Source organism: Stylophora pistillata, chromosome 2 (assembly GCF_964205215.1).
Source record: "Stylophora pistillata chromosome 2, jaStyPist1.2, whole genome shotgun sequence".
NCBI lineage: Eukaryota > Metazoa > Cnidaria > Anthozoa > Scleractinia > Pocilloporidae > Stylophora > Stylophora pistillata.
The window spans coordinates 39,785,317-39,807,301 of record NC_142520.1 but is presented as its reverse complement, the minus strand read 5'-3'; the positions used below and the strand labels follow the sequence as shown (position 1 = coordinate 39,807,301).

At 37.6% G+C, this 21,985-nt stretch overlaps 4 protein-coding genes, 1 long non-coding RNA gene and 1 pseudogene across 5 annotated transcripts; 2 read left to right on the top strand and 4 right to left on the bottom strand.

Moving 5' to 3' along the window:
• Positions 1–6,534: 6,534 nt before the first annotated feature.
• LOC148739453 (uncharacterized) lies at positions 6,535–8,265 on the bottom strand. Its single transcript, XM_088749481.1, has 2 exons — positions 7,816–8,265; positions 6,535–6,915 (listed from the first exon to the last, which is right to left on the bottom strand). Exons 1-2 carry the CDS (start codon positions 8,263–8,265, stop codon positions 6,535–6,537), a joined length of 831 nt encoding a protein of 276 aa, XP_088605607.1.
• A 952-nt stretch (positions 8,266–9,217) lies between these two features.
• LOC148739452 (uncharacterized) lies at positions 9,218–9,865 on the top strand (annotated as a pseudogene).
• Positions 9,866–10,295: 430 nt separating this feature from the next.
• On the top strand, positions 10,296–11,384 carry LOC148739451 (uncharacterized). Its single transcript, XM_088749480.1, has one exon. The coding sequence runs from the start codon at positions 10,296–10,298 to the stop codon at positions 11,382–11,384; it is 1,089 nt and encodes a 362-aa protein (XP_088605606.1).
• Positions 11,385–12,934: 1,550 nt separating this feature from the next.
• On the bottom strand, positions 12,935–14,369 carry LOC148739450 (uncharacterized). The gene is made up of 2 exons (XM_088748214.1): positions 13,719–14,369; positions 12,935–13,645 (listed from the first exon to the last, which is right to left on the bottom strand). The coding sequence occupies exons 1-2, from the start codon at positions 14,021–14,023 to the stop codon at positions 13,330–13,332; spliced, it is 621 nt and encodes a 206-aa protein (XP_088604340.1). The 5' UTR covers positions 14,024–14,369; the 3' UTR covers positions 12,935–13,329.
• Positions 14,370–16,811: 2,442 nt separating this feature from the next.
• On the bottom strand, positions 16,812–17,227 carry LOC148739449 (uncharacterized). Its single transcript, XR_015996444.1, has 2 exons — positions 17,083–17,227; positions 16,812–16,957 (listed from the first exon to the last, which is right to left on the bottom strand). It is a non-coding gene; the product is annotated as an uncharacterized LOC148739449 (long non-coding RNA).
• LOC148739448 (uncharacterized) lies at positions 17,206–21,129 on the bottom strand. Its single transcript, XM_088748217.1, has 5 exons — positions 20,161–21,129; positions 19,848–19,985; positions 18,745–18,899; positions 17,694–17,841; positions 17,206–17,307 (listed from the first exon to the last, which is right to left on the bottom strand). The coding sequence occupies exons 3-5, from the start codon at positions 18,847–18,849 to the stop codon at positions 17,240–17,242; spliced, it is 321 nt and encodes a 106-aa protein (XP_088604343.1). The 5' UTR covers positions 18,850–18,899; positions 19,848–19,985; positions 20,161–21,129; the 3' UTR covers positions 17,206–17,239.
• Positions 21,130–21,985: the final 856 nt, after the last annotated feature.

Sequence of the window (21,985 nt, the reverse complement as noted above, 5' to 3'; positions counted from 1 at the left end):
TGTTTTTAAATGTACAATTGTAAATCTCACTATGTATTAGCAATTTACAAATGCTGCTTGAGATTGGCTTATTCAACACACACACAAAAATCAAAATTGCATCAAATCTGGGTTGTCCCAATTCCTATTTCTACAACAAAAGACGTAGTATGTTTCTCTAATAGCTATATTTATCATTTTCTTGATTATGTAAAGTTGCTGCTTTTTGGCAATGCCTATGTCATTCGTCATGCCTAAGAACGTAGAGCATTCACCTGAGAAAACGCCAAGGGAGCTCATGGAGAGATTTACAAATTTCACACCTCTGAAAGTTCTACTCATTTCGTTGATCAATATTTTCCTTTTTTACGCACAGCATTGTTGTACAAGTTAGATTCGAAACCAACTGTTAATTCTAGAACATGTGGGCACTTGCACTGGGTTAGGAAAAGAAGATCTGGGCGATAATTTTCACCAGTTATTATTGAGGGATTTAGAAAACCAGTAACATCTGCATAGATTGAAGGGCTAACGTTAATTACAGGTTGAAGGGACTTGGCAATGAAGTTAAGGATTGAGTCGTGTCTCCAGGTAAAGCAATCAAGGCATTGTTGACAACCAGCGACAACATGAAGGAGTGACTCAGGATTAAGGCAAAAGGAACAATCAGGACTTTGTGATAATCCCCATCTTACCAAATTCTTACGTGTGGGAAGAGAGTTGTTGATGTAGCGGATGGTAAAGTTGTAAATGTTCTTCGGCAGATGGGACTGGGCCACTGACCAAATAGAATTAACAGATGACAGTGAACACTTGATAACATTTGAGAAGAAGTAACCTTGAGATGTTAGGTGGTGTTGCAGTTTATCCTCTTGATTAGAACGGAAATCCTTAAGAATTTCCTTAGTGGATTTGTACACATCATATTGAATATTAGTGTGACAGCTTGACGATTTCCAGAGAACTTTCAAGGAATCATTTGGGGACTCTTTTAATGAATTTCGGAGAACTGACTGGCACTGAGTAAATTTGATAGAGGGAGGACAAATATTAAAACCAAATTTATTGCTTTCTAGGAAAACATTGCTCAGTATTCCAGATATCGGAATATCAAGCCATTTTTGGATGTAGCCATTCACTACAGAGTCGAGATGTTGCGTTATCCAGGTTTTGGATATATATGCTATGGTGAAATGCCATGACAACTTTGATAGGACATAGCGGCTGTACAGAAGAAGTTTGTGTTTAGGATGCAGTGGCTTTATATCGCAGTCATTCATCAAGATTTTTACAAGAGAAAACAATTCAGATTTGTGATAATAATAATAATGATAATAATATTAATGACCTTTATTAGCATACTTCCACATAGTGGCTCTTCGCTACTAATATATTTTTAGGCATGTTTTCGCATGGTAGGGCACCAAACTTTGGTTTTTTCTTTGTCAACTTTGTAGATTTAACTTCAAAAGGAATAATAATAAATTATAAGATAACGTATTGATGTTTCGATTGATAAAAAAAGCTAGTTACTTTTAGTGTATAGGTGCCTATGTTTTTGTGTGACATCTACATTAACTTAAGGCAAAACAAGGCCAAATACTTACAAGTTTCAATGTCTTCTGGCTTGAAATGTTTTCACATGTAAATACTTTATCATTATCAATTTGGTTTGGAAAATCTTTATTAGTGACTTGATATTTCGTCAGCTTGTTTAGCCAAGCTTCGCACCATTTTCGAAAGTCATCATTGAGAGGAGCGGGTAGTCTCCAGATGCCGATTCCTTTGGTTCTACGGCACGAACCACATCCAAAGACAGAAAAATTGTTTCCAGGCATTGTAGAGAGATCGACTAGCGAGAATCGAACTTATATATAGCATAGTTTGCGTCTAAAAACACATTTTTAATCAAGGAACATGACGCAGCCTAAATCTCGTCACGTCGTGTTTGTTTAGAGTGTGCACTGTCGTGTGACGTCATAGCTCATAAATCTGAACAAAGAGTTACTTTGAAGTTCGCCGTGCTTCCTAACCAGCTCCCTTTACTAACTATGGTTAAACTCACATTACACTTTTTGCAATAGTCCAATGTGTATCTTTTGCAAAGTCTCTAATTTCATGATCAGCCACACCTTTGGGTCATTCTTGCTGGCTCTCAAAGATAAATGTTTTTCATGGATTATTGGACATTCCTTTTAAATGGAAAGGCATGCATTAAACATTTTTCCTTATCTACCCCCATGTTCCAAGAAATGTTAGAGGAAACTGCATTTAGGAAAGGAGATCTTAATATTTTTTCTTCTTCAACAGTTTTCATAGTTTGTTTTCCTTTGTCCTGGAAAAAGTCTTAACCAATAAAGAGTTTATGTTTTGACAATCTTTATGTTCAACATTGGGATAAAGTGAGGTTTGGCATTCTTCTAGGAACACCTAATACAGTCTGTACATTCTACTTTCAAATTAGATCATTCATTTTTTTATGTTCATCACATCAAGTTCTAGCTTAAATGTTTGCATGTAAATATGTATTGTGATCTCTGATTATCTTGTCTCACAAGTTTCTTAATTAAAACTTTAGCTAAATTCTTGAATACGATTGGTTATCAAGAGTCTTGTATGACCACTTACAGTGCAGTGTATGCATCATGCTTGTTATAGGACAGTTTAAGGGACAGTTAACATGTCATACCTGTGTAAATGGGCAAAAGGCGTTATGTGCATTTACTGTTGTTGGGCATTTCACCAAGTTTATACTGTTGTTTTTATTTTGAGAACGTACAACCAATGCCCAGTTTCTTTCTCAAATTTTGTCATAGTTTTGATTAATTGGTAACAGGACGTTGTGTCATCCAATCCAGTCTGTAATCATACTCATGATTAAAAAATGGGACTCGACTGCATTGGACTTCTCTTGGTCATATTACCATTTCTAATTGTTGTCATTTTGGCCTTGTAAATGGCATCTTCAGGCAATAAAAGGTCAATCATCCAGCTTAAACTGAATGGAATCACGTTACCATATTAAGAACAAGTCTTTTTAGCCAATAGGAAGGGGCTTTTCTACTTTTTTAACGTTACTTTGCCAAAATGTATTTGTTATTTCAAGAATGGAATGATATAATAAGCCCACAAATTTTTATTGGAAAGCAGCCTTTTATTGTCTTTTATTCATCACCTCTTTGTTCACTCTATAGTTTGTTGAATTCAAAGTGAGGAAATGATTTCAAATCATGGGTTGGTTTCAACTGCAATAATCTCAATATATAAATGAAGATTTTGTTATTTGTATGACTACAGAAAAAGTGCCATGGAAAATTAAAATTGCTGCTTCAAGCATTGGTGAATTACATGAAATGATCAATGAACTTTGACCTTAATAGTGTAAATTAATTGACCTTTTTATAAATATTTCTTAAAATGCCCTCTGTTTTCTAAGTTCAATGATGGGTCTCGTATGTAAAATTAAAGATTTTGTTGATATGGAAAAATATAAATTGTGGTTAAATCCAAGAAATGCTCAAAATTGCTTCAGTGCAACTAATTCTTGAAAAAACATATTTACATGTAATTAATAAACTCCATTGACTAATTAGTTTTACATCATAGTGATGTAAATATTAGTTACATGATGCATTTGTAATACTAATGGTCTTTGCTTTATATCTGCTGTTTTTATTTTACCAATAACACATGCCTGTACACTTAGTTAATTTTTTTGGTTTTAAATTGGTAGAACTGTTTTTTATTAATTTTTTCTTTCATTTCCCTTCATTTGAGAGCATTATAACTGGAAACAAACTCAAACTCATTTGAGAATTGAAAATTGAAAAGAAAAAATTTGAATCACAACATTATGGGCCAATTAATTTGTAGCAAAATGTTGGCTGGGGAATTTGAACCAAGTTTTTTGCCTGGGGGGGGGGGGGGGATGGGGGTGTAAGGGCAGGGGTGGAATTTGAACAAACCAATCTCAAATTTTTAAAAGGAGGGATGTTGAAACTTTCAACAGATTAATGCATTCGTACTAAAAGGCAACCAAATTAAAACCAATATGTGATTAAAGCCTGTGTACATTTCTGGGGAAATGGTTTATCAGTGGTTTGAAAATATGGGGAGCTGACCGCAACGATCCATAAATAACCAGTTACAGGAGTCATAATCAGAGCCATTTCAGTTTGATTGTATAAAGATTGATTCATAAATTATCTTCTGCCCAACTTTGAGCCTCAAGCTCTGGAATCCTTAACATTATTTCTTTCTTCTTTAGTTTTAGATTTTCAATTTCCAGGTCAAGTTTTACATTTTCCTTTTTAAGGACCTCAAGGTGCATTTCATTGATGTCATCAATGGTGACCTTTTTTCTTGAGTGTGGCTTGGCAAGTATTGCTGGCACCTCCAATGGCAATTATGGAACTGTATCAGAACAGATACTGGGGCAATCTAGCTATGACAGTTCACTGGGGTCCGGGGACTCACAGATGTCTGGAGGTACGCAGTGTGAAGCAACATGGTGAAGTTCACTTTCTATTCCAAGAACCTCTGTATTCACTGTTGATAAGTCTGAAACTTGTGCTGTGTAGAATTTGTACAAAATGTATTAACCCTTTTATTCCTATATGGTGTAAGTTCTGACCATAAATTGGTACACATTCCTTGAAAATTACTCAAGAAAATTTGATTTAACACTCCTATTGAACTAAACAATATATTTGTTGAAATAAAAGGGAATTAATTTCAATGACAACAATTATCAGCTGTCAAGAACCTTTAAAATGGAGAATTTCAGATAAGTAGGTCATCTTTAACCCATTAACGTCCAGTGCGCCCGTATGCGCCCATGGGGACCCACACCCTTTCTGCGCCCTGTGACGTCATCAATTTTAACTCTGGAGCACGAATTCGAGCATGTACTTGAACGGGTTGAAAATATCTTGCAGACGATACCAAAATGAGCGCAATTGAGTGGAGGAGATTGGAGAAATAGCCAAAAAACCGTGTCACTTTGACTGGAAAATCTGCACGAAGATCGTGTTTCACTACCCACCTACCTTTCCGAGCATGTGCTTTGAAAATAATGAGTAGTTTCTGAAAAATCTCTACACCAAAATGAAGCCTACTCAATTTCCAGCAAGTGAGGAGAAACTTTAGGCAAGGAGAGGGGAAAAAAAGGGCAGGAGAAAGAGAGAAAAGTAGAAGTCGTAAGTGGGGCGTGACTTTTCAACCCAAAAACTATGTCCAAATTTTGCTCTCTGCGCGTGCCCGAGATTTTCAGGCCGCCATTTTGCATTTGGATCGAAAGGCCGTCGAGTGCACGAGCTGTCAAGTGGTTTTTGGTAAGTTTGAGCTTTTAAAACCCCAACAGTGACCCGAAATCTGCTGGACTAGCTTCAAAACACAGTTTTCCACAAAAGCTGCGGCCGTTAATGGGTTAAATATATTGTGGACTGCCAAGGAAACTGTTTTGAAAAAAAAAAACCAACTAAGTAAAATCGATGATTAAGGTAGTGTTTGTTAACTACACAATCAAAACGGGAAAAATGACGAGTAATGTGTCCGAATTTGTGAAACGTTTAGAGTTTAAGTCTAGAAGTACTTTCCGGCCACGATACAAGAGCAGCTTAGCAAGTGCTACTGCAGTCCGCAGTCCCGCAGTGGATGAATAAATAGTAAAGTAATGTTTAAACTGAACTGCTACCGCGGTCCGCAGTAACAAAGTGGATAAATAACCAGTAAGGTAATTTTTAAAATCATGTGCTTCCGCAGTCCCGCAGTGGATGAATAAATAGTAAACTAATGTTTAAAATGAACTGCTACCGCGGTCCGCAGTACCGAAGTGGATGAATATGTATGAAATGAAGCATTGAAATGAAGCATTCAAATGAAGTGCTACCGCTGTGCGCACTACCGTAGTAGATGAATATGTAGTAATTTAATTTTTAAACTCAAGTGCTACCGCGGTCCGCACTCCCGCACTCGATGAATACGTATTAACTAACTTTTCAAGCAACGTGCTACCGCGGTCCGCACTCCCGCTGGGGATGAATAAGTAGTAAACTAGGTGTTAAACTGAACTGTTACTGCGGTCCGCAGTCCTTTAATAAGTAATAAAGTGAGCTCTAACCCCAACCCTAAGCCTAACCCCTAACCCTAACCCTAAACCAAAACCTAGTTTGAAGTGTTTTTGGCATTTCTTGAATAAGCAACTCGTTTAATAAGCAATGAGCTAAGCACTAGAATAAAGTGCTACGGCCGTGTAAATTCCTAAACTCGATGGAAGCTTATTAACTTTACATACCTGTTTTAAAAATACAGTGAAATACAAACATAGAATGAAAACTATACTTAGAATGTAAGAAAAGTTACTTTTACTGAAATGTTATTTTTGAAAAGCAGGTATTAAATTCCAATGTTAAAAGCGAAAACGTTTCCATTCAATGAAATGGTTTTTGAAACATTAATCTTAAAAAGGAAATCTAAATTTATTGCCATGAAGGTTTTTGTTTTTCTTAACTTATTTCTGCTTGTCCTATAGAAATGGATTTTATTTATATGTTGCTATTTTGAGATGTGATTATTGTCCTGAAGATATTTTCTCATTGGAACTGTGATATCAGCCAAGGCATTTTCAAATTCGTTTAGACTGACATGCGTACAGTTCGGCCAAGGGTTTGGCTTGCTTTTCACAAATACCTTGCAGGTGCTTTTTGCTCTAGGTATTCTAAATTCCACAATTCTTCCAAAGCCATGTTGCATTAATGATTCTGTAGCGGTGTTAAATTCACTTTCGGCAATTGCATGCGCTGATCTTTTGCCATGTTTGAAGGAACGATAAGATACCACAGGGCCTTGGGTCATTAAGACGTTGTCCCTGATCGTTTTTGTGGTGGGCTGATCGATGCTTTTATCACAAGCTGCGTTTGTGACTTCTTTAAGAAACTGAAAAAGGAGAAGAAACTAATTTAAAACAATGCAAGTCAACTAGAGAAAGTTAGTCTTCACCTCTTATCAATGAGTTATCCATTACAATAGTCGGAAAAACATTACTGCATTTCTGGTAATATAGAGATGACCCAGGCTAACTATTTTAGTCACGTAAACAATTTTAAATAGAGAGAACATATAGGGCGAAGTTTAGGTATGGAAATTGCTCCCTGCTTTGAAGGAAAGGATTAAGAAGATTATTATACCTAAACTTACTGTACATATTAGGGAGAAAAAATACTCGCCACATGGTAAGTTTCATGGATGTATATTTCCATGTTCAAGTGAATTTCAAGAACTAAACTTCTCCCCATATGTTCTCTCTATTTAAACATGCGTACGTGACGCAAAAAGTGAGCCTGGATTACCTGTGGTAATAGTTATTTAGTTCGTGATTGACTCAGGTAACGTAGCAGAGTAGTTTTAAAATTAGTTTAGAAAAACAAAACTAATCGTATCACATTGGCCAATGACAAAAAAAAAAAAAAAAACAAAAAGTGTGGAAAAAAATTCGTAACCAAGTAATGATTCATTTTCTTTTACTTCAAATTGCCTGAGATTTTGAAGAAGCACGTGTTTGAAAAACATTCGCTAAACGGTGTAATGGAAAACTACGGAAAATTACTGCCACTGTCTAAACTCAAGTGCAAAGCTCTCTAAGATGTGGATAAATCATTCAAAGAGCTTTGCGCACGCCATCATTTTCTATCGGCGAATAGAATACATTTATAGAAAAAATGAAATAAGCGGATTTTCAATAGGACAAGGCCGAGTTTCTACTAAGAATATTTGGAATGTGCGCAAAATAAGGGTAATTAAAGAAAAATGCAAGTTTTTGTTGTTATGATTGCTAACCTGACAGAGTATTTCCTTCTGTGTCTCGAGGTGATTCACGAAAGATGCTGCATTTTCTAGTGATGTTTTGGATATCGTTGTATCAGGCTGTGACGAGGGTACACCGACCAATAGTTCTTCCAGGGCGTGATTAAAGACATGTAGAACGCAAGCTATTCTCGGAATAAGCTCTGGTGTCTTTGATTTGGGTGGCACTTTCCCATTTCTGATGGCTTCATTGACCTCAGCTACGAACTCGTCCATTTTCTCCCTGAGTAGCTCCTTTCCTCCGTCGAAGACGAATTCAACGTTTTCGTCAATTCCATTTATATTCTCGAACATTTCAGAGAAGTCACTTACCACCTCGGTGGATAAATAATCGGTGGCTGCCTCCATTTCAATAAGGGTTGGACGAAAGGCAAGGGGGTTGGCAAGAAGGATTCTATCCACTAGGCCATGTCCTTGATCCATGCGTGCGATCAGTTTGGCAGCATTTACCAGATGCGTGGAACCAAGGAGACAGAAGGGCGTATTTGGAAGGATCAATCTGCTTTCCTCTGTAGAGAAGTGATATGAGCAGTGCTCGCCTGAAAATAATTCGCAGAGAAGCTGGATATCTCTAGTAGCATTGTCTTCATCGGACTTAAGAAGCTTGTTTAATATGACGAAGATCTCTGGAGAGAGAATCATTCCTTTCTTCTTCTTCGCAAGAAGTTTTACCAGTCCCGACGAGGTGGTTTTGCTTATTATGGCTTCGGTTAAGCCTAGATTTTCCAGTGGATCCTGGGCTGCATACTGGATAGCAGAAGATTTTCCTTTAGGAGACAAAAGTAACAAAAATTTGATAGCCTCATAATAGAAGGTCTTTTAGAATTTAATTGAACCTACAGCAAGATTTAGTGATGAAAACCTATTGGCGTGCAGAGAGCAAGGGTACTACGAGAAGTTAAAGTGCAAGTGAAAAAGATTCCAATTGAACTTACCCGTTCCAGGGTATCCCACAAATATAGAAAATATGTTTAATGGTTGCTTGTGTGTGGTGATGTTAACTTATGCGTTGTTGGATGCCAGTATGAAGCCTGTAGTTGTTAGCAGCGAAGGAATAAAATATCCTTCGCAGCTTCCGATGGAGACGGCCTTATTCTTCACAAATTGATAAACATCTTCGTTGGGAAATAGCTTGTGGTATGGGAACTGGAACGAATTCAACCTTTTCTGAAGGTTGATCCATGTCTTTTCATGCTGTTTGTTGAGTTTGGATACAGCGTACATTTTGATGTTGAAGGCCAGAACGAGTATAATCTACTGAAATTAGGAAGGCCAGAACAAGTATAATATACCGAAATTAGCATGGATTGAGAAGGGAATAGACCCAAGGGAGCAGTGCGGACCGCAAGGAATAGGAAAGTTGTGATATAAATGATTGAAACCGAGGTGCACTGGGGTGGACTGGGACAGCTTCTGTCGCGAAGTTTGCAAAATAATTCTACTTGAAAATGGGGAAAAACTGGGCGGAAAAGGAAAAGTGGTACAGATCGACGAGAGTAAATTTGGCAAGAGGAAATACCACCGAGGTCATCACGTCGAAGGCCAGTGGGTCTTTGGAGGAATCGAGGAAGGCAGCAGGAAATGTTTCGTCGTGGCAGTTGAAAAACGGGACGAACAAGCTCTACTGCCCATTATCCAAAAATGGATTGAACCTGGAACTATCATTGTTTCTGAAAGCGTACTCTACACTTGAGAAACATGGTTATGAACATCGAACAGTTAATCATTCGGTAGAATTTGTGAACAAAGAAGGTGACCATACCAATAAAATTGAAGGTCATTGGAGGCATGCAAAGTGTAAACTACCAATGTTTGGCGTTCAAAAGCATCTTTTCTCCACATATTTGGCTGAATTTATGTGGAGGTACATGCACCGCGATGACGATTTGTTTAGTGTATTTTTAAAAGATGTAAAGGAAGTTTATGATATTACTACAGAAAAGCTTTAACTTTTAAAAGCGTGTTAAGAATGTATGATGAAGCGAAGAAATATGTATAATTAATTCTCCATCGCTTTCTCAAAGAACGAAGAATCCTTCTTGTTATTATTGATATAAATGTATGATTAAGCTACAAAATATGTATGATTAATTCTCCATCGCTTTTTCAAAGAACGTGGAATGGTTCTTGTTATTATTGAAAGTGAAGGAAAAGCTCTATTAGGCGGTCACCCTCGGGAGTGAGCCAAATGAAAGGTTAATAGAGGTTTACCGGCCAAGTTGAGAAATGAAGAGTTTGTTGTGTTTTATGATGTTTTGAAAGCAATTGTAATTGTTGAGGGAATGAGTGTTAACAAATATCCAGAAATAAATGCAGATACTAAGCATGATGTTTAATATAATGCAGATATTACGTAAAGTATGTAAAGTATGTCGACTGCGGTACTGCGGTAGCAGGATTTGATGAATGATTTTTCAGTGGCCGGGTATTCTGAAGTTTAGCCCAGCAACGAAATGGCGACTGATCATGATGGCGATATGGACTTACGTGATGTACAACAACAACTGAAAGACCTACAGCAAGAGATGAAAATGAAAGGTGAGGTGCTTGAAAGCCAGCTCAAAGAAGAGAGGGAGGCTCGACAAGAGCTGGAGGAAATTCTGGAGAAGAATGTATTCAGATTAGAAAACATTAAGAGTAACAACAAACTTATTCGTTTCTACACTGGGTTTGATAGCTATGAAACACTTTGTATGGTGCTTGACTTTCTAGGTCGTGACGCAGCTGCCAACTTAAACTATCAAAACAAAGATAGATCAAATAGCAATGCAACTAGAAATTCAGGACCTGCAAGGGCTTTATCTGTGGAAAATGAATTTTTTATGGTGCTTTGCAGATATAAAGTAGGTTTACTTGAAGATTTATGTCACAGGTTCTCTGTATCCCAAGGCCTTGTTAATCAGGTCATCAGCACTTGGACTAAGTTTATGTTCTATAGATTTAAAGAACTTGACATTTTTCCTAGTAAGGAAATTATCGATACTCACAGACCACAATGCTTTAACCACAAGTATAAGAGCACTACATTAATCATTGATGCGACAGATATCTACATCGAAAAGCCAAGCAATCCATCTGCACAGCAAATAACATTCTCAACCTACAAGAACACCAACACTCTAAAGGCATTGGTTGGAATAACTCCAAAAGGGCCTATATCATTTGTATCAAGTCTGTATGGTGGGTCAATTTCAGATCGAGAAATCACTCAGCTTTCAGGTCTTATCGATAAAGTGGAACGTGGACATGCTGTAATGGCTGACAGAGGTTTTAATATTGGAGCTGATTTAGCTGAAAAGGGGGTTCCTGTTAATCTCCCCCCATTTATGAATGCCTCTGGACAATTTAATGAAACAGAAATGATTCGGACTAGAAGGATAGCAACCCTACGAATCCATGTTGAAAGAGCTATTGAAAGAATCAAAAACTACCATATCTTGGACTTTGTGCCAATAAATATGTGTGAGAATGGGATTATTGACATGGTTTTCTTTGTATGTGCAATGTTAACAAATTTCCAAACTCCTCTCGGTAATGGTTAGTATTGTTGGATTTTCACAGCATGACCAAGAATCCTTTAAAGAACAAAGATTTGAGAAAACAGTTGTAGCTGCCATGTTGGCTGAACAGACGAGTGAAACTAATAAGGAATGCTTGGTTATCATCATCCAAGATGGCAGCTGTTATATAACATGAACCCAAGAATAGTGACCAACACATTACTATGTATTGTTCATCATACAAGATGTGTTTATTGTTTTACTTTAAACTAATACTCATGAAAACTGATTCACTATGTAAATGTAGTACTTTATTTTACTGAAATTGTTTTGTTATCAATAATAACTCAACCATTGGTAAATCACCTTAAGAATCATATTTTTTAGTTTTAGTGCTTCTAACAAAATGGACCCAGTTAAGTTAAACCAATCAAAACATAGAGAACATATGCAGATTGTAGAGCTAATAGTGCTCATTCATTGCAATTTATGCATATATAATTGATCAAATTGGCCCCATTTCTGTTAGCTGCACTGTAATTAATACTTATATTTATCGTTTCATTGCAAACTTCTATGAACCACAACAATATAGAGCAAACAATACCTATATAGGGTGCTAATTACAAAAACAGTGAAACTAGTGAAAAGCATCATATATCAAGTTAAAAAATCAATAGCAATTGGTTACTATGAAAACCTTTCCTCACAATTATCTGGCATCCTCTAGGTGGTTGCTAACTCTGCTCAAACCATAAGCAATCCAAGGATATGCAAGCTCTGGTAAGATGTGTCTATTGTATAAATCCTTAAGCTTGGGAACAATGTTTCGTGAAAACTTGTTATTTCTTTTAACATGAATGATAATCATGTCTTTCAAGTCAGAGATTACTAAGTCAGTCCAGTTGGTTCCAGTACAAAACATTTGCTGTTGCATTTGATAATAGAACTTGTGGTTGACGTTAATAGCCAGTCCATTATCAGTCTCATTGCAAATATTCCTTGAAAACACTGCATCATGTAAATTTTACAAACTACTTGGAAAAACTCTCTTAACCTCAACAAGTCCCCCATCAACCTCACCGTCGGGTGAGGCACCAAGAAATGGGTGGGTTAAAGAGATGCTAAACCCAGCCTTTTCTACATGGCAGCCTAATATGCATTCATAGTCTCTAATGATTGTATCCTCATCTTTCAGTCCTTGTGCCATTTTATCACTTTGGAAACTATTGTTGACACCTAGTATTTCACCAATAGCTTTTGTTGGACTTGTATTTGGCCTCAACAATGCTCGTTTACATTTGGAAGATGTAATCCTTGCTTTTTTGTGATGGAACCACTCTTCAGACTCACTTTGATTTTTTGTTGTTTTTCTGATTTTTTCTATAGTATCCTTGTCGATGTATATCTTTTCTTTGATTTGAGATGCTCTCTCAATAATTTCTCTCTTTGATAGTGGTTGGTAAATAGGTGGTACAATTTCATACATTGAGCTACTGTCTTCATTTTTTTCATTTGAGAGTAGATAAAAAAATCCACAGTTCGGTTTGTGAGCTGTGACTGCTTCAAGGAGTTGTCTGTTTGCTTCCGTTGGATCTGCTTGTTGCAAGAAGGGAAGTCTTGGGTCATGTAGTGTGTCATTTTCTTTGGTCTCTCTACCATAAACCTTCCTTGAAAAGTCTATTTCATAGACTGTTGAAGCATCTAGTTTTCTTTTCAGTGGTTGATTCCAGGTTTGTAAACGATCTGTACAAGTTTGAAAATCTCTTATATTTTTAAGTCGGCTAAATTCTTCAAGTGCATAACATAAAGAAGCTATGTGTTTGCATGAAGCATAGGGGCCCTTTCCTGCAGGACAAGGCGTACAACTGGCATAGACAACATCGCCAGATGTTTGAAGAGAAAGGTTAAGTTTATACTTAAGCGTCTTCTTCATTTCCAGGAGACAATCAGTACGAATATTGATGTGATTTTCTTCAGTGGTAAGCTAAATGTTCTGAACATGTCCGTGTTTAAATAAACCATAAGCCTTCGAACAAATGTTGTTGTAGTCGTTGTTTTCTCGATCGTCCAGTGTTTTTCTTTCCACAAAATACGCTAACATGTTCTGCATCGTAAATGATGGGCATTTGTCGTTCGCTTCTACTAAGAATTGCCATTCTGCACCAGCTGGAAACTCTACTCTGTTGCCTTGCTGTGCTTTTGCTGGGGTAGCAGTTCGGTTCGCATCATCTGCAGGCAAAACGTGACTCCATTTCTCCACGAAATCATTGTCCCACTTGTTTCTTATGTAATACACAACTCTGTAAAAGAATGATTGAGCTATGATCGAGCTATTGAAAATAAAGTAATACAGTTTTGTAACAAACTACAAACCTCCGAAACAACTCTGTTTTGTTATCGTTTGATGCAGCACTTCCATCTCGCGACGTTCCTTTTCGATAACTGAGCCATTGTTTTAAGCAGTTTTTCGTTAGTCTTTGAGGGCAAGCCCCACCAAGCATTTGTGCTGTCTGCTCATTTGAGAAAAAAGCATTTGGAGGATCTAAATTTTTGTTTGTATCGCTACTCTGAGCTTCAATTCCTTCGTCTATCTTGCATTTTCGACCCAAGTGTCTCGTTTCCATGCACTGCAATGGGAGAGACGGCTGAAGTGTGGGCTCAGATTTAATATCTGCCATTCAACAAGGGTTCGCTGAATATTAGAAACGTAGGCAAATTACAAGGATTGTAAACTTTCCAAAAGAAGAAAAATCATCTGCTACCCTGCGTCGTGTTTAAACAAGGAACTGCAGAAACAATCAGCACATTATGGATTACACCGAAGTATCATCGTAAGTCAACCAACTTGTAAACATTCAATGGCTTACCTGAATCGATACTGCCTGAAATGCCGCTGAAAGACGGATCTGTTTCAAAGAGCTCGATAATTTTGGCTGTGGTAGCCAATGGAGAAGTTGGTTTCTTTCCACCCCTGGTCTTCTTTATTGCCGTGGTACATTTGTTGTGCTCTCTTTTTGCTCCACTCACCATTCCTCTCCACTTTTCTTTTACCTCCATAACAGTTCTTTTGGAAACTCCGAGGGCATTGACTTTCTCGGTTATTTCCTCCCATATTTGCGCTTTGTTTTAATTACAAAGTGTGGAGGAAAATTTACATTTGATAATGTTTATATTTTCTTCCGCCTCTTCCAAAGTAACTGCGCATTTGGCAGGTGTAAAGTTGGGTTTTCTAGTGCGCTTTGCCGGGCAGGGAGCAACATTTTCTGCCTTGTTGTCTCGCCACTAGCATGCGCGAGCGAACAGATCACGCAATGCCTGGCTGTAACCATGGCAACTGCCTAGATAGCGAGTTATCCATCGGATAGTTATACGTCTCGCTATCCGTGCTTTCTGCAACAACTTTTTATCCTCTGGATAAGTATCCAGTGGATAGCCTTTTTATCCACCGGATAAGCTTATCCGGGGGATAAATTTATTCATCCTTTGAACAACCGGGGCCAGGGGATTGTGCCATGATAATGTTTTGGTCCATACATGTATGTGCCATATTTGTCTTGGTAATAAACTCACATTGAGAGTGCACCGGTATTTATTAATTTATTTGATGTTGTGTCTACAGATATCTCTGATCAGTTGCTTACAGAGAGTTTTCGAGGCTGGTGTACGGATACCTCAGAAAGAAGAGGATCCCTCTGCCCACATGTGCCTACACCGCAATACGCAAGGCATTCCCTGTTCAAGAGAACGAGACCCTCACTGGGTTTGAAGTTAAAGATTAAGTTGATTGAAAGATATTTTACATTATTGTCACTTTGTTCCTTAACCACCAGATCATTTTACTTTTCTGATTTCAGAGCAATGTGGGATGTAGCTTCTTGGCCTGTCTTTTATTTTACACCAATATGATATTGTTTTTCTTGTTGGTATCGAGCAACACTGCAAATGTGTTGGATAAGATCTCTGTACAGCCCCATACATTAAGTTTGTTATGCATACATTCAGACGTGAATGTAACAGTCTATGTGAACTAGTATGCATGCATAATGAATATACGGAGCTGTCCAGAAATCTTACTGCGTTCAGTTGCAAAACTTCTTTAATGTACTAATCCAATGCTAGCAACATATCATTAAGTATACAAATTACTTTTGCAGATTTATATGCAGGAAATATAGGCTACCTTTTTTTGCAAGGCATGACTAAAGTTATACCATGTGCGACATATTTCAGAAATTACATTTTTTAAAGATCACATATGTGACCGGGCACAGGATTTCGTACACTAACGCTTTTCCGTTAAACGGGTAAAAATAAACGGTTTGTAAACGGATAGTAAACGGGTAGTAAGAGCGTTTAAACGGTTTGCATGTCCGTTTAAACGAATAGTCCAAAGCGTTAAACGGTAGAGCAAAGTCCAAAAACGGATTCCGTAAACCGTTAAACGGCCGAGAAAAAAAATAAACGGATGGCTTAAAACGTTAAACGGTTGAACAGCATCTATAAATATTTTATGGATAGCTCAAAACGGTAAATGGATGGACAAAAACCTTGAACGAATGAGGAGGGCTAAAGAACGGCGGAAAGTCATGCACATATCGATCAGAAACCGTTGCGAACAATTATGCGAGTTGTTCATGCGGAACACTGATGTTTCATACTAATAATATTCGACCGACAACGATAGAAAACTAAGTAAAATGAAATTACTAGTCTGCAATTAAGCTATCCACTGGCGAGTGAAGCGAGCCGAGAGCGAGTATCACCCTGGAGAGCTCGCAATGCGTTTGAAAATTTGTTTAAGCAGAGGAAGCGATCTGTCAATCATACCATGTGGACTGAACATTCTCGATAGAAAGAAAATAGAGTTGAGAAGCAAAGTCGTTTTTTTTTTTTCATGTTCCTACATTGTTTCTTCTACGTATTGACTGAAATGAAAACGCACTATCAAGTGAAAACGTTAAGAAATGCCGCTGATTTTGTAGATTTCACCGTCGGTTAATTGAAACAATTTTGCATACGCATGTAACAAAACTCAACTTTCTTTCGCTCGTGTTTCATCTTGCATTCGATTTTGTAAAGTAATGTGTAATTACAGCTCTAATAAAGCAATTTCCGTTTCCTTTCAATCGACGGAAATAAAAGATGAGAAACTCGATAGCCACGGATTTTGTAAATTTTGCCGTACACGTCCATCGAAATAAATTTGCATAATCATGAAAACAAATCTCGCTCTCCTCGTTAAACGGGTGCAAGTAACCGTTAAACGGATGTATTTTATTTTAAACGGATAGGTTAACTGTTTAAACGTTTTGTCGAAAACGTTAAACGGATGAGCAAAGCGTTTAAACGGATGAAGAAAGCGTTTAAACGCTTTAATGATCCGTTTTAAACGGATAGTAAACGGATAGTAAACGGATTGATTCGTTAAACGGTAAAGCGTTAGTGTACGAAATCCTGTGCCCGGTCACATATTTACAAATGTTATTCCTCTTTTCTATTTCTTGGACAGTTTTCAATAAACCTATGTCCTCTCATGGGGTTTTTACAAGCAGAACACAGTGGGCGAGCTCTTGTAGACTGCTCCCTGCCTTACCCTTCTGACTGATCTGCCACTGTGAATAAAGAAGCAAATAACTATTTTTACTATCTGTGTGTGTATATTGTTCATTTTAATGACTCTGGAAGACTTGTCGTAAGATTACCTTTACTAGAAAATGAAACATGACACTTGCTCTACCTGATTCTGTGCAATGCCCTTCTTCAGGGTCTGTTGTGGGAGGTACATCTCTTGTTACCATGCTTAACCTCTCTGCCCTCTTCCTAATGGCCTCCTCTCTGGGCTGCTTATCCACCAGCATGGAACTCATTGGTTCTGGTGTCATCTCTTTCAAGTCTTAGACTGCGCCTTGAAGTTGTTTTTTGCTAAGTCCCAGAAACAACTGGAGAGGTTCTTCAACATAGTCTACAAGAAAGTCCATATGCAAATGGTAGACCTTACTAAACAATGGTTGCTTAGGAATTCTTACCCACTTGGTCTTTGCCAGTGTTTGTCCTATTGAAGGTTATGTCAAGTGTTTACAATCTACGGCAGTTGGAAATTATAAGGAAGAGTATACAAAAATGAATTGCTTTCAAAATCAATTCCTACAGGTGGAGTATGTTCAAATGCAGAACCTGTAGGATGAATTTGTTGAATTTGTGTTATTGCAATCAATGTCATTTTGTTGTCAAAACTGACTTTTTCCCTAAAAAAAAGGGCAAGAGAATTTGCAAGTGAAGGCATTCAATGTCATAACACCATGTGCATAGGTTTATTGATATACAGTGTAATAAGAGTAATTTGTTTACCAAACTTTTGTTCCACTTTTTGACGTCTCACAGTTGCTTCACCATTTTTAAACTTCGGGTAGCTCGTATTTAAGGGGACACAGTCATCTTCATTAACTTTGTCATCTCTGTGTAGGTTGTAATTAAAGTGCAGAGCTGCTAGAATATGCTTGTAAAGAGATAAACAACAACAAAAAAAGCATACTTTTGTCAAAATTATTGAACATATAACTAGTACATATCGGAAGAAGCAAAATGGAACATACGCAAAAATGAAAATAGTAAAATGGAAGTACCTGCAGTACACTCCAATGTAGGAATAAGCAATCAGCTTTGGGGCAAATAAGTTAAGCACTGAGTGAAAACCTTATTAAAAGTAATTTACAGGTGTAGTTGCAAGTGATATTCCTGTCAGTTGTTAAACTTTCAGCCCAGTTTATGTTAAAACACATTGGAACTTCAATTAGCAAGAAATCAAACTACAGTATTCTTAATCTGACAGCACTTCCCTTACACAACAACCCTGAGTCACCTGATAGAATAACACCAAAAAGGTAACTATATTTTAATTAGAGTGGTGCTCCTGGCTTGTAATGGAAAGTATAAGCTAACTTACCAAAAAATAAGACAGAGAGTATTGCAGTAAATGGCTTGAACGCGGGGGTAACATGTGAAGGTGTAGTCTGATCGTCCGGGTGAGTGTAGTCCTGAGAAGGACTGTTGTCGGTGGTAGTAACATACAGAAAGTATGTTACATGCAGGGAAATGGGAAATTTAATCTTTAGTCTTCACAGTGAAATTTCAGGCAGTTTTACGGAAGTAATTATGATGTATTATTGATCAACTCAGTTGTTTTGAAAGAGATATGTCTGGAGAGAGATACATGATAGGAAACATGTTTTGCACAGGATTCAATATTGGAATCCCATGCCCCTATCCCCCCTGGTTCAACACCACCCAGAGAGGAGCTCATGTGTACATGTGACAACATCACACACACAGTTTGCAGATTAAGTACTAGTACTTTTGGTGCTTATATTAAAAGAATACCAGACCATTTAGTTACACTCACCCGCTGGTGGGTGAAGAATGTATTCAATGATACACACGACAAGTCCATATGCTGGAAGATCTGTGCTACTTTGGTGAAGGACCCTCCAGAAAAGAGAGTGGCCATCTTCAATTGGCTTTCAAGTTGCTGAACTTTATTAGATGCATATGCTTTCACTGCAACAAAAGTCAAAACTCACTTATTGTGGTGGTTGTCCAATAACCAAAGCTCACTAATGCATGCATAAAATTGTTGACTTACAATTACAATTACAATTACAATTTATCACTTATAGAGCGCTATTTACAATGACAGATCAACAGTGCTTTACAATCAATCCTAACCCGCCCATCCCACCCCAGGGGAGGACATCCATCACACAGTAATCTCGTGCATGGGAAATTAACGTCTCCTATCCCTAACCCTGAAGGAGACGGGACCTCCATTTATTCGTCCCTATCCGAGAAGAATAGAATATCTAACCATTTCTTGATGTTATAGAAAGGAAGCATATTCTTCTCAATTATTTTAAGACCTTGAGTGTTTGTCTGGCCGGGGCTCGAACCCTCGACCTCCCGCACAACAGTCCAGCGCTCTATCCATTGAGCTAACTGGGAGGCGGACTTCATACAACAACTCTTCTTCTTTTCAGCATACATGTATTTTCTGTCCAGTGTTGGACATAAGAATGTACCAAAAAAAGTTATCAAATGTTTGTGTTACCGGCGAACTTTCGCACGATACATAGGTTTAATTCGATCCCGACAATATTCACTAAGACACTGCTGGCAGAATTACAACTTCTCTTTAATATCCTCAGCAGGTTACTGAAAGAAGCGTAAAACTACAAAGTAATACAGGAAAAAGAAACTGATGAGAAAATCGAATTGTTTGCGAATTGGCTTGTCTCGAAGAAATACATCCAAATCTTAATCCGACAAATGCCAGAAAATTCTACACTACAAAGTTAAAACTGACAAGTCAACCTTGCCTGCTGTGAAATCTGACATTTTTATCACGTTTTGCGAAAACATGTGTTTCTTGCGAATGCACGTTAGGACGCTTTAAAAATTACCCAAGCATCACTTGAAACTTAGCGTTAGCTACAGTTTGCTTGACCTTACCTTTACGTTTAAGTTGTTGTTTTTTCCTTGACACTTGCCAAGTGCCTCTTGGGATGATTCCAACTGCCTCTTCAGCTTGTCGACCTCCCTCATCAACAGATTATATGTTTGGCCTGCAAGTGTCTTTGATGATTCGTCCTAGGATGCACCAGAGAGATAAATTTAAGTTAGATATTGATTTTAAATATTTATGTTAAATTTTGTCTGTCGTGCACTAAGGGAATCAGAGAGACTCCAAGGAACTCGACAATAATAATTTGTCAGGCACCTACAGTATATATACTGACCCTAACAAAATTTTAAAGTAACATACCTGTGTACTGGCTTTGCACTTGTTAGTTATAGTAGGTGGAAGGCTGCAGATATCACGTAGTTACTAAAAGTTGGAATCACCTGAAACCATCTGAAACCACCGATGAAACCACCTGAAACCATCTGAAACCCCCAAGGAAACCATCTGAAATTACCTGAAAATATCTCGAAACAATTTAAAACAACATGAAAGCACCTAAAAAATTACGGGTAACATGAGAAAATAAGTGTTAACAATCGAGTTTATCCACAGGTAGCCCGGCTTACCGATATCGTATATAATGCCCTACAGTACAGAATAGGCACCACAAACTGGGCTTTAGGCTTTTTTTTTCTCAAAATCTCAACTATCTAGGCAATTTAGTTAGGCAGTGGAAGTTAAAGCCACCATTCATCAGCTATATTCTGTCATTTGCAGCAAAATACCTTGCAAAAAATCCACATATATTTCACTTTCGCAAAAACAAAGTCAGTGAAATTCTAGGTCACGCTATAAATTCATCTCTGATTAAAAAGTAACACAATATTCAAGATTTCCTTAGGAAGTTTGAAAATCTTCAGGCCTTCATGGGCTTTTTCATATATAATTTGCACGATCCCGTTGAAAAAACTTCACATATTTCTGTCGATTTAAAACAGTTTCTTCTTTGCATTCGCGATCGCATGTTGTTATTGTCACGCAAGTGCTTTGTCAAGAAATGAGTTCGCATATTCCTGTGCAACTCCCAGCCATTTGTAGAGCTAATTGAGTGTGTTTTCAACAAGAACAATGAAATGTTTCCTTGAAGACCTGTTTGTGGTGCCTATTCTGTACTGTAGAGCATTATATACGATATCCGTAAGCCGGGCTCCCTGTGGATAAACTCGATTGTTAACACTTATTTTCTCATGTTACCCGTAATTTTTTAGGTGCTTTCATGTTGTTTTAAATTGTTTCGAGATATTTTCAGGTAATTTCAGATGGTTTCCTTGGCGGTTACAGATGGTTTCAGGTGGTTTCATCGGTGGTTTCAGGTGGTTTCAGATGGTCTCAGGTGATTCCAACTTTTAGTAACTATGGCAGATATCAACATCTATGTGGCTAGCTTTCACAGATTCTTGTGCCTGTAAAAAACAACAGTTTGACTTGTGAGGTGTGTCGGAAGGTGTATTTTCTTGTAGATATAGAGATCTTCCATTAAAACAGTCAACAGAGAGGTAGGGTAAATAACATTCATTGAAGTACTCACTGCATGTTCAACAGCTTTCATATCATAACCTACATGATCACTGGGCATGTCGTCTTCTCCCTTTAAAATTTTGAAGTATTCATTATACAAATATTTTAATACAAAAATCCAAAGAATTTTAATGGAAACAATGACTGAAGTTTCTGCTTCTGTGTTGTGTTCACATTCTTCAAGATAAATGTATGAATAGGAATCATTTCAAAATCAAAGACAACAACAAAGACACTTAAATGTACTTCTGCTGTTCTTACTTTATTTCTGCCTCCTTTCTGCACAGTATCTCTGGCATTTTCTGTATTATCTTGAGTCTACAAAAAAGCATTACAAGACAACGGTACTCGATCATCGAGACACACACACACATGTATACATATATATATATAATATGTATTGAATGAAATCATTGTAATGAAACCGTGCATTAAAGCAAGACTGCTTACTGCCTCACTGCTTGTAGAAGGGCCCGAATGCGAGGCTGTGGCAGCTTCAATATTCTTATGTGCAGTGAGCTCCCTCATTCTTGCCTTCGCAGATCTCACGATCTATGAGAACAAACCAAAATAACAACAGGATAAGAAATAAAATCTGACGAAGAAA

What these genes read in the sequence shown, in the direction of transcription:
- LOC148739453 (XM_088749481.1), bottom strand. Translation starts at nt 8,265, where the DNA reads ATGGATCAAGGACATGGCCTAGTGGATAGAATCCTTCTTGCCAACCCC. An exon ending in AGAAGGAAATACTCTGTCAG is followed by an intron (nt 6,916 to 7,815) that starts GTTAGCAATCAT and finishes CTCCTTTTTCAG; the next exon opens with TTTCTTAAAGAAGTCACAAA.
- LOC148739451 (XM_088749480.1), top strand. Translation starts at nt 10,296, where the DNA reads ATGGCGACTGATCATGATGGCGATATGGACTTACGTGATGTACAACAA.
- LOC148739448 (XM_088748217.1), bottom strand. Translation starts at nt 18,849, where the DNA reads ATGGCCACTCTCTTTTCTGGAGGGTCCTTCACCAAAGTAGCACAGATC. An exon ending in CATTCTTCACCCACCAGCGG is followed by an intron (nt 17,842 to 18,744) that starts GTGAGTGTAACT and finishes TCTCTTTACAAG; the next exon opens with CATATTCTAGCAGCTCTGCA. An exon ending in AAAAGTGGAACAAAAGTTTG is followed by an intron (nt 17,308 to 17,693) that starts GTAAACAAATTA and finishes ACTTTCTTGTAG; the next exon opens with ACTATGTTGAAGAACCTCTC.
- LOC148739450 (XM_088748214.1), bottom strand. Translation starts at nt 14,023, where the DNA reads ATGGCAGATATTAAATCTGAGCCCACACTTCAGCCGTCTCTCCCATTG. An exon ending in AAAACAGAGTTGTTTCGGAG is followed by an intron (nt 13,646 to 13,718) that starts GTTTGTAGTTTG and finishes ATTCTTTTACAG; the next exon opens with AGTTGTGTATTACATAAGAA.